This window comes from Podarcis muralis, chromosome 1, assembly GCF_964188315.1.
Source record: "Podarcis muralis chromosome 1, rPodMur119.hap1.1, whole genome shotgun sequence".
Classification (NCBI taxonomy): Eukaryota; Metazoa; Chordata; class Lepidosauria; order Squamata; family Lacertidae; genus Podarcis; species Podarcis muralis.
The window spans coordinates 89,397,340-89,409,674 of record NC_135655.1 but is presented as its reverse complement, the minus strand read 5'-3'; the positions used below and the strand labels follow the sequence as shown (position 1 = coordinate 89,409,674).

Sequence of the window (12,335 nt, the reverse complement as noted above, 5' to 3'; positions counted from 1 at the left end):
CTTATTGTCTTTTAAGTTCCTGCTAAAGATGTTTCTCTTTTTACAAACCTTCTAAAACCTATATCCCAGTTGGTAGAGCTGTCTTGAGCTCTGAATTGATTTTATGTAAGTGCTGCTGTTGTTTTAAACTGTTTTTTTAAAAATATTTATAAATATTTTAAATTGTTTTTGTATAACTGCTTTATGTATGTTATTAGCTTGTAAACCGCTTTGGGGAGCCAAATAAATGAATAAATATTAAGTCAAACCTAGATTAACTCTATGTGGCACAGCAGCAAAGTGGCAGTGAGCTCCTCTCCAGGAGGCCACACACTTGCAGTGTCTCCATAACCCATGGTTTGCTTTATCATGCCATGCAAATGAGACCACAAAAGTGATGGTTCCCTAAGCTGAAAGAAGAATATAAGGAGAATATAAGAAATAGCATATTTCGTCCAAATAATAGCCTACCTAGTCATGAGAACTGTGACAGCACCCAGTACAAGATGCTTCAAAAAAGCATGAAAGATGTTTTCTTCCATTCCACACACAAATTGAAAGTAACACCCTATTTTGTGGGTTTATACAGTCATAGGAAGAAGCCTGAATGAGAGACAGTTGAGTCCCTATGCAGCATAAAGCAGAACATAAACCATATTGTTTATTCCTCTTAATGCCTTAGGGCTACCGGAGAAGAGACAAGCATTACTAAAGTAATCAAAATGAGCAATATGCTCTGAAGGTAAAGGAATTATATACTCAGTTATGTTTCTGAAACAAAAGAATGGCAGCAGCTGGAGAAAAGCAATATACACCCAATTCACTTCCTCTACTTACTTAGCGACAAAAGAAAAAACTCACCAGCAAAATTAGGAATAACCCAAAAGTCAACAACTACTATTTTCATTTTTGTTTCTTTATAAAATTAGAGTGTAGTGCCTAATCGGTATATGCATGTGTTGATGCAAAAAAGAAAGAATACTTGAAATGAAATTACAGTGGTACCTCTGGTTACGTACTTTATTCGTTCTGGAGGTCCGTTCTTAACCTGAAACTGTTCTTAACCTGAAGCACCACTTTAGCTAATGGGGCCTCCTGCTGCTGCTGCGCTGCCACACGATTTCTGTTCTCATCCTGAAGCAAAGTTCTTAACCCGAGGTACTATTTCTGGGTTGGCGGAGTCTGTAACCTGAAGCGTATGTAACCCGAGGTACCACTGTAATTTCCTTAAATCAATTATTTTAATAGATCTACAGAAAATGAAGCTCACTGATGCTGACAACATTCTAGTAATCTTTGCTGAAAGAACTATTGTCTTAAATCACACATTTTAGATTAGACAGAAAAATGAGCGGCAGACCAAAATTTGACCTACATTTGTACATATTTCAATCTATCGTGTAATGGTGTGTGTTATGTAATGCTAAATGTTTAATATTTCATTCACAACAGATTAGACTGAAAACCTGGCATAGTTTACAAAGAGAGTCAATTAACTAGTTATTTCCATATGGGAACCTTCACCAATCTGCTGCTCTCCAGATTTTCGGACAATATGGCAATGCTGGCTGGGATTAATAGGAGTTGTACTCCAAAACTTCTGGAGGGCATCATGTTGACAAAAAGCTGTCCCTGAACAAAAGAAAAGTGTTAGTCTAAAGCAGGCTTCCTCATCCTCAGCCCTCCAGATGTTTTGAGACTACAATTCCCATCATCCCTGACCACTGGTCCTGCTAGCTAGGGATCATGGGAGTTGGAGGCCAAAAACATCTGGAGGGCTGAGGTTGAGGAAGCCTGGTCTAAAGCAAAGACTTGAACCAGATCTCTCCATATGCACCTTCCAAGCTTATGGTCAGTGCCACCTCTGACCATGCCAACAGTCTATTCATGAGTACTGAGGGAGAGCATCACTGCCAAAAGCTATCTAGTGCGTTTGGGATTACAGCTCTGGCTATATGGTTGGCACTACACACATTTTAGAAATGGAAGCTGTACGTAATAGTAATTGAGCGTTTTACCCCACATACTCTTATTGGGCCATGGTACTGAAGGGAAACAGATGCAATAGCTGATCAGGAAGCACTAAGAAGGAGTTTGCCTATAGCTATTAAGAAAGGCTCAACTTCACTCAGAAGAAACAGATATTAGATGATAACACTGATTTTTAAATGGAGCCCACAAATGTTTATGAGGGAAGGAAGAAAAGAGGCAAGGGAGGAATGCAAACTGTTTGCCATTATACTGCTTGACCTAATCAAAGTAATGTGGATCTAGCTATAGGTTATCTCCTAGCCCCAAGAGCAAAGGATTTTCAGCTGGAAAGCAAACCAAGAAGCACACACTCCCCAGGAAATACATTACTTACATCAAACTGAGCCAGGACAGTTCCCGTGATAAGCCCCTCTGCCAGCTGAAACATGGATTCCCTCAGAGCAATATCATCCTGGTGGGCACCATCGAGTGGGGACTTCTCAGGGATGTACTGAAAGTCTGGCTCACTCTCCAGCTTTTCTTCTACCACATCATAAACAGCTGCAATAAACAAGAAGTAGCATAATTACTGAGGAAGAGAACTCTGCAAAACTGCGGACACCTGCTTCATCCATTAATTAACATTAATATTAATAAACTAATAATAATAATAATTTTATTATTCATACCCCACCCATCTGGCTGGGTTTCCCCAGTCATTCTGGGTGGCTTACAGCACATATAAAAAATTGTAAAACATCAGACATAAAAAAAATCCTGATGCAGGGCTGCCTTCAGATGTCTTCTAAAAGTCACATACAGTGGTACCTCGCAAGACGAATGCCTCGCAAGACAAAAAACTCGCAAGACGAAAGGGTTTTTGGTTTTTTGAGTTGCTTCGCAAGACGATTTTCCCTATGGGCTTGCTTTGCAAGACGGAAACGTCTTGCAAGTTTGTTTCCTTTTTCTTAACACCGTTAATACAGTTGCGACTTGACTTCGAGGAGGAACTCATAGCACGCGGTGTGGTAGCCTTTTTTGAGGTTTTTGAAGACTTTGGTGATTTTTGAAGCTTTTCCAAAACTTTTCCGAAACCGTGCTTCGCAAGACGAAAAAAATCGCAAGACGAAAAAACTCGCGAAACGAATTAATTTCGTCTTGCGAGGCACCACTGTAGTTGTTTATTTCCTTGACACCTGATGGGAGGGTGTTCCACAGGGTGGCCCTCTGCCTAGTTCCCTGGAACCTCACATTCTTGCAGTGAGGGAACCAGCAGAAGACCCTCGGAGCTAGATCTCAGTGTCCAGGCTAAATGATGAGAGTGGAGATGCTCCTTCAGGTATACAGAGCCAAGACAGTTTGGGGCTTTAAAGATCAGCAGCAACACTTTGAATTGTGCTCAGAAACATACTGGGGGCCAATGCAGGTCTTTCAGGACCAGTGGTATATAGTCTTGGCAGCCACTCCCAGTCACCAGTCTAGCTGCCGCATTCTGGATTAGTTGTAGTTTCCAAGTCACCTTCAAAGGTAGCCCCAGGTAGTATGCATTGCAATAGTCCAAGCAGGAGATAACCAGAGCATGCACCAGTATGCCACTGCCAGACAGTATTTGCCAGATGGAGCTCGTAGACAGCTGCCCTGGACATAGAATTGACCTGTGCCTCCATAGAGTCCAAAATGACTCCAAGCCTGCACACCTGGTCATTCAGGGGCACAGTTGCCCCGATTCAGGACCAGGGAGAGCACATGAAGGAAACACGCATGCATGGATCTTTTTTGCGTGATAGGGTGTGCTTGAGTGCAAAAATTCCAAGCAACTGATCTAGGTGGTTGCTTTCTTCTCCCACTACTGTGCGATCACATCATGGGAAAGGAAATCCTGTCAAAACACCCTGCACCAGAGAGATAAAACCCCAAGCTAGCTACAATTTTAACAAGAGGTTTATTGATACAAAATGTATTAGACTGAATTTGTTTATGTAATATCAATCCACACATTTAAATCAATTAAAAAAACTCTGGTATCCTTCTCCTTTGTACCTGGAAAACATTTGGCTTTACATTTTATTATCCAGTGGTGTGATTGTTAATTAAGGATAGAAGAGGCCTTTTTTTTTTTTTACTAGAATGCATGCTGTTATCACTTAACAACCACCCTGCATTCATTTCTTGCCCGGAAACAACATGTGTTATATACATACATGCCAGACGGTATTTGCCGAATACAAACATATTTTATTAGTAATGCTTGTAACTAAAATAAATCTGCAAAAAAATTGGAAGAGGAAATCATGGCTGCCTGCTAAATTCTCAATTTCAAGGTCTTTTACTTAAACTAATACGACAATCAAAAAAATGAATAAGGTTTTTATGCCAGTTTCAACTGTTCTGCTTAAGAGCTTTTATTTATCCTATTTCTTTGCTACATGGTTCTTATGCTGCACTTGCACAGTGACCTGTGCAAATACCTCCGTAATAAACGTTTACTGATTGCATGCAAAAACAGATAAGAGTTGGAGCTTGACCACCATCCCACAGAAGTAGCTGAAAGATTACTTTCCCACCTCATCCTTTCCAATCAGCCCTCCAAAACGTCTCTTCTAAGGTTCAGCGAAAATCCCTGAAAATCATCAGGCAGAGGCGTCTTCCATAAATGTAGAACACACCTCAGTGTCTGATTTTGGGTAGCTTCCATGAGCTTTTCCTCAGTTTCTTGCACCACATTCCATAAAACAAGGTTTCCCAACCCTCAGGAGAGGCTTGTAAGAAAGCTACAACTGTGACACCTACAGCCAGATCCAATTCATCATTTCCTTGTTAGTGCAAGTCCCACTAAGGTAAATGAGACCAATTCCCCCAAAGAAGTGTGCCTAGGACTGCTAGTTTTAGAACACGAGTTAATAAACAGAGACCAAGATACTCTATAAAAAGGCATGCGTTAAAAAGTTTTGCCCACGAGAGAAAAATTAAGGACTACAAACTTTGGTAAGAATAATTCCAAGTTGATAAGACAATCAAAAATATGTTGAAGATTATATTGCTACAAAAACATTACAGCAAAAAATTCTATAAATACATCAGAAGCAGGAAATGAGCAAGAGAGGAAGTCAGACCATTAGATGACAATGTGTGAAATGATTTATCATGGAGAGAACAGAAAGACTGCAGAGACGCTAAATGAACTTTATGCTGTTCTTCACTGTGAATAAGTTAAGACAGACACACCCAAATGAATTTTTTTGGTAGGGGAGGGAATCTGAAGAACTAAGTCAAATACAAGGCGACACTAGGGGATAACTGAATACTTAAAAACCAACCTGTCTCTGAGTGTGGGTGACAAAAATTCAAGGGTTCTCTAGAACCTGAATGGGGGAAATATGCTACTCACTAAAATCAGTAACTATGCCAGAAATCTGAAACCCAGGAAATTACAGGTTCACTAGTTTAATCTGTCCCACATAAATTGGTGAACAACATTGTTAAGAGTTCACATGATTAAGAAATACAGAACTAAGGTTGCTAATTGAGAATACCTCTGACAACTACAAAAGACTTCTCTTACTACACCAAGCTTTTCAGAATGTTCTGAGTGTATCAAACAACTATTAGACTTTGGCAGACATTATATATTTGGACCTCCAAACAGTTGTTTTTTTAAGTTGCTCACAAAGGGCCCTGAGTAAACGACTATGTCATAGGATATGAGGACAATTCCTCTTAGGAATCTAACTGGTTGAAGAGCTACAAGCAAAATTCAGGAATTTTCACAATACAGTGGTACCTCGGTTTAAGAACAGTCCTGTTTATGAACGATTCGGTTTACGAACTCTGCAAAACTGGAAGTAGTGTCCCAGTTTGAGAACTTTGCCTTGGTCTAAGAATGGAATCCGAACGGTGGAAGGGCACCGGCAGCGGGAGGCTTCATTAAGGAAAGCGAGCCTTGGTTTAAGAATGGTTTCAGTTTAAGAACAGACTTCCGGAACGGATTAAGTTCGTAAACTGAGGTATCACTGTAGAGGGAAATGGGGGTTCCTTGTGCTATTTAGCCTCTTGAAAAGTGATTTGAAGACAGGATGGCCAAGTACGAAGATGACACCAAGGTATTATTGCTGCTGAAAACCCAGGTGGAGTTACTCCAATAGAATCTCTACAGAGTAGTTAAATAGGCAACAAAATAGCAAATCAGATTCAATATAAGTTAAGCGTAGAAAGATAAAGGGGGAGGTCAGGAGAAACATTAATTTCATATACACAGTTGGAGTATGAATTAGTAGTGACTAACCAGAAAATGATGACTGAAATAAATTGGCAAAGGAAAGAAATTAAGAATGAATGAAAATAAGTCTACTAGTATCCTAAATCCGTGGCGTGCTTGAATTTGAAATTTTGTGTTTTGGCCATCTAATTAAAATAAAAACTAATTATCTGAGTAAGAAAAGAAACAGAAAAGGGAACTCAACTGATCAATGATGTTGAAACAATTTCCCTATGAGGAAAAGCTAAAATGTTTGGCTTTCTTCGCTTAGGAAAAAGGTGAGTAACAAAATACATGACAAGACACGTATAACACCCTGAGCAGCACAGAGAAAGCAGACAGAAAAATATTACTTCCTCTTTCGTAATACTGGAATTTAAGGTCAGCCAATGAAATTCCATATGGTATATGAGGCTATCTCACTTGTGTACCCCTGTTATACCTAACAAGAGTGATAAGGGCATTGGGGAAGGGAAACAATGAAATGTATGGCACACCTGGAAGTGAGGAAATAATTACTGGATTCTTGTTGTTAGTACAGGGAAACTTTGTATTTTATCACTGCCTACATTTTTAAAATCTCATTACCACTCAATGCACACCTTACAATCTTCTTCTTAACGTACGTGTTAACTAAGATTGCACTTCATGCATCTGATGAAGTAGGCTTGAGTCCACAAAAGCTTGTGTTATGCAATGTTTGTTAAAAGATGCCAAAAGATGCTTTGACTGCTTTCATTTAACACAACCCTCTCTATGGTATTTTACACAGTTGTAGAAAATGCATAGCCAATATAAGGATAGTAGGAGACACAACAAACACCCTGAAAGGAACGTGGTAAAACAGCAAAAAGCAGGCATGCTTTCCACTGATAAAATTACTCACCATTGGGTCGAACTAGGAGCACAAGCTCCCCTGAGTGCCGCTCACAGCTAGCTTTAATAAACATAACAACTTGATCATGGGTATGTTCCGATATATCCCTGCCATTGATCAGTACAACCTGATCTCCTTCATTCAAACGAGGAACACAAACATCTGCCTGCAACATGAAACAAGTGTTTAATGCAGTGGATATTACAAATAGGGCTTGCTGTCTTCTTTTTAAGTAATGAAGAACTCAGTATCAATATACTGTGGTGGTTCTGATCTGAAGATTTAATCACTAGGGTCTGAATATATATAAAAAGAAAGAGTCAGACCTGATAAATAATTTATGAACCTTGGTTTAACCAGAATTCTGGCAGTGCAACCATTTTGTCGTTGGTAAGATAAAGTTTAATTTTCCATTTTTTTATCCTATAAACAATTATTATCTCTGCGAATTAAAACATCTCATTTTTCAATTTAAACTAAGCTTTAAATATGCCAATATACACTTTTTGTGAAGCAGAGCACAACACACACAAACAGGATTTTTCAACCTCTACATTATATATTGTAGGAGAAAAGTGAAGGATAGGAAAATTATCTTTGATCAGATATATACTACAGCAAATCATGAATTCTTCTATATTAAAGCACTGGAGATTCTCTATTAGAGTCCTTTTCTAAGACCATTTATGACAGCGGCATGTTTTGAACATTGGATTGCTACATACAGCCAGGGGATAAGCAAAATGAATAAAAAGCACTCTGAAATAATATATCTAAGTAGACATCACTGCAAACTTTCTCTGACAACTTACAGGTGTTCCTGGAGCCACTCTGGACACTATGACAGGCATCTTCTGATCATATCCACCCTTTAAAGGAAAGGGCAATAATTAAAGAACGTACAGCTCGAGCTGTATTCAAAAATATATTAAAAGGGTAGGTCTTAATACCTTTACATTGAAACCAAATCTTCCATTTTCATCTGGTCTCATTCTGATCAGAACGAGATTGTCATGGGGAATCCCACCATTGGGCTGTAAATGAAAACATAGCGTTATTCTCTATACCTGAATTTCTTTAGGCGCTACTGAAACCCCAAGCAATCCGTAATTCATCATCTATTGCATAGCTAGTTAATGTCTCTCATTAACAATGAGCACATAACTGTTTAAGACTGAAAGAAAAGAAAGGTGTTACAGCGAGTCGGGGAGGGGGGGCAGACAGACTAGAAATTTATAGCTAATCCTAAAACACAATTACTTGAAAACCAGTATTCATATAAGAAGATATTTTCAAGTTTCAATTTCCATGAGACATTGTTGGAATTTTCTTCAAAGTTAATGGTTTTACTATTGACTTGCTTGATGCAAAAATGACCATAGTACCAGTGGTGCATTCATTACCAGGTAGTGTGCTCCAAGTACCTACCATTTTGGTTTGCATAAGTATAATGAAAGTTGCATGGCTCACTGAAAGGGTATGTGGTGTGTGAAAATAAGGGAATTATATTGTGTACTATAAAGCTACAGTTTGGGAATATGATTTATGCAAATATTTTGAAAAGACATCTCATAACTATTATACTGCCTAAAGGTTTTTCAGATGGAAAATAAATAGATCAAATAAATAAATACTATTCCAAATTAATACATGCTATAAAACATCCCAGAGCTACAACTATGAAAATGTTACACAGGATTTGCTTTCCATTGTGTCTACACTTTTAGCTCTATTAGAAATAAGAGTTATATTAAAAGCGGTTTTTTGGACTCACGTTCCATTTCACCAAGAGCATGATGGACTGGGGTAGGGAACCTGAGGACCATTATTTATATGTTATTAATTCACTCTAGTTGAATCTACTTCCATCAGACCTACTGATACTGATTAATTTCCCCCCTCCCTCCAAGAAGAATATTGACTCAAACTAGACAAACAAATTTAAAGCAGCTTCTTACTGTAGATTTTTCAGGCGATGAAGAAGAATCATCATCATACGTTTCATTGATATGGTTATCCAATTCTTGCTGAGAAAGTGAATAATGAATTTGGTTCCAACTATTCTTTTTAGATTGTTTAGGTGGCAGTGCAGGTGGTTGCCCATCTACAGCGGTCTCTTGAGATCTACAAACAAAATGAAAAGAATTCTCATTAAAACTCCAAACTGCATGCTAAATAAAGAGAAACTATCACTAAAAAGACTTTGGAATTTTGGTGCATTGGACATCATTGGCTTGCAACCTCAATTATGGTTCCCCGACTATTTATTTTATTTTATTTTTTTTTGTACTTCTGCAAAAGTTGGGGTTTTCCCAAGCCTGCTATTACTCTTTGACAGGAGAGTTGTCTTTTGGCAAGGTTCACATTTGAGAGAATGAATTTGCTATTAATATATAGGATCATTTCAAAAAGAATGTTATGCACCTCTCCCTTAAGTATTTAATTCACAAGGCCTCCAAATTAAATCCAAGATGACAAATTAAGGATGACAAAGGAGATCTCAATAATTTGTTGCTTTGATCTTCTTAAAAACATAGAGCAGTACTATGTAAGGGATTTCATTCTAAAATTTCAATTCTCCCACTTACTAGTTGGCACAAATTTTACAGATAAGAAAGGAGGAGATCCTCAATCAAGATGTGGAAGCAGGAAGCCCACTTTTATTGCATGTTTGAACACCTGATTTTTATTGCATGTTTGAACACCTGATGTTGCTTAAACCCATGTGCACTGGTCATTGACTTATTCAAGTGGATAATCAATTTACAGTACATGAATTTAATTGGGTACTTATCCATACTAGAAATTTCTACAGAACTTTTGCAAATGTGACAGATTTGATATATTATTACTTTGTTTTTTGAATAAAAATTAATAGTAACTGCAGCTGTCATTGAATCACTGTCAAACATTTCAAATCAGCATTAGTTCACCATTGGGACGTTGAAATCCACAAACATACAAAACTAAATGACTAATGATAAATGACTAATGGTTCTCATTCACGCAAAACAGGTCAGTGTTACCTAAGAAAGTCCTAGCTTCATCTGTGGTCTGTCCAACTCCTGATCAGTACCCACTTTTGTTATAACACAATGTGCATGACTAAAGTCAAAATAAAGTTATTTCTTTTTAAAAAATGCAATAAAGGAACTATGCATTTGTTTATAAACAGACTATGTGAAGTAATAAGCTACCATTGAAACTAGGTAAAGTAACACACTGGCTGTGAGTGTAACACACTGTAATGTGTTACCATAATGAATTGTGAGAACTAGGGATGAAGCTTTGGGCAAAACCTTGCCTGCTTTATATTTGCCCAGTCAGCTTTGAATTTCCTTATGAATGCTTAGACAATAGATGTGAAAGCAGACTATTTTGCAGTCAAAGCAGCCCTCTGTATTACTGCATCCAGCAATTTGCATAATCAAATAAAAAAGGAAAAACCCCTACTCTAATAAGCTCTGTTTGTGTTAAATATATCTAAACTGCTGTGTAAAATAACATAGTTTCATATTTGACAGAGAGAGAGAAAAAGGATTCTTAAAAACACATTTGGATTGCTTGCTATGCATGTGTTTTTTTTCCTACTGCCACTTTCATGAATAAAAAATTACAGACACTACACATACCTTTCAATTGACAAAAATCATTTGGAATGGCCACACAACTATTTGTACACATAGGGCATATGATTTTTAATGTGAACTAGGGCCGAATTAAACTCCCTTCCACTGGAGATGCCAGGAACTGAATGCAGGAACCTCTAACAAACTGACACTGGTTATGGCCAACTATATTGTCAAGAGTCAGGATGGACAATAGTTATAAAAAATAATAAGTATTACTCACTGCATGTTTAACATGTATATAGTGTAAGGAACACAAGGTTTCATGTACATTACTGAGCTCCTTACAGCATGCCAGTTTAAGTCAGATTAGCATTATTCTTCCCATATTACCAATGGTGTAATATGTACTAATGGCAGCAGGTATGCGTGTGTTTGTTGCAGCTAAAAGAATTGCTTGCCTAAGGCCACCTGACAGCCTAGGTGAAATATGAACAAGCAACTCCCGATTTGTCGCCAAGTCTTTGTCAACATGTTGTTTATTTATATTATGCTTCTCTTAAAAATGCTACAATTGTGCTACATCAGTTTTCATTTGCAAAGCAATCACTAAAGAACGGGGCTGTCAACCTATTAAAAATTATTATTATTATTAATAAAAATAATTTATTTATACCCTGCCCTCCCCAGCCAGGACCGGGCTCAGGGCAGCTAACATCAAAACACACAATACATTAAAAACACAAAATGTAGATTATTTTTAGGTGTAGCCTTTAAAAACCATTTTTTGTTGTTCTGCTATAAAATAAAGCATTATAAAATCTATGCTTACGGTGATGATTCCAGAATGATACTGTTGGCTTGGGTGGAAGAAGGAGATCGGTGATTTGCAAAAACCTCACTTGGTGAAGGATGAACCACATGGTCTACTAGATGCCCAACTGAAGATGGCCGTAAACGGTTTCCCTCTTGAGTAAATGCAGAGTTGCGACTAATCAGGAAAAGAACACTTTGTTCAATAATTCCAGGTATGCTTGTCAAGACTTAATGATTTATGCTTTTTTTTAAAAAAAATGCTTCTAAAACTTATCTATTCCTCTCATTTCTTGTGTTTTGGACACAGTACCCCTGGCAGGAACATTCCCCAAATCAAACTTGTTTAGAAGACATTATCACTGGCAGAAGGGAGATGAGGAAAGAGGTGATTTTTACCCATTCCCCCAGCAGCCCTGTGTGTCCTCCAAAAATCTGATCCCAAGGGTTGGGTAATCCTTCTAAACAGTGGGTGGGAGGCTGCAGAGGATGAAAAAAATCGGTGGCAGTTGCTCCCCCCCCCCCATTTTGTCAGCATGACCCCCCACTAGAGGATCTAAAGCTTCCTGTAGACAGAAAAAATCCTTCCATTCCATAAAGGCCAGGTTTGGATCAAAGCCACTGCCTGTAATCCTAAATGCATGAATTAAACAGTTTCCTTTGATTTAGATGGAATATATTCCCCATTAGTGTTTACTAGCAAAGCACCATAGAAATATATTACACCGATTATAGATTTCCATGGAAGAAAGAAAAAATAGGCATCAACAAATAAGCCACCATCACAAATCCTGACTATTACCACTGTTGCTCCAACAAGTCAACTTTAGTGTGTAGTAGGTATAACTACAGTTTTTTAAAACTTTGTATA

General features: G+C 38.0%; 1 protein-coding gene across 3 annotated transcripts in view; it reads right to left on the bottom strand.

The window, feature by feature from the left end:
• The window catches only part of PTPN4 (protein tyrosine phosphatase non-receptor type 4), an 86,861-nt gene that overhangs the window by 16,864 nt on the left and 57,662 nt on the right, over positions 1-12,335 (bottom strand). For all 3 annotated transcript variants that reach the window (XM_077934635.1, XM_077934638.1, XM_077934636.1), the window contains 6 exons: positions 11,484-11,642; positions 9,041-9,206; positions 8,033-8,116; positions 7,895-7,951; positions 7,092-7,248; positions 2,345-2,511 (listed from right to left, as the gene is read on the bottom strand). In XM_077934635.1, coding sequence (XP_077790761.1) covers positions 2,345-2,511; positions 7,092-7,248; positions 7,895-7,951; positions 8,033-8,116; positions 9,041-9,206; positions 11,484-11,642 — 790 coding nt within the window. The remainder of the gene's footprint in view (positions 1-2,344; positions 2,512-7,091; positions 7,249-7,894; positions 7,952-8,032; positions 8,117-9,040; positions 9,207-11,483; positions 11,643-12,335) is intronic.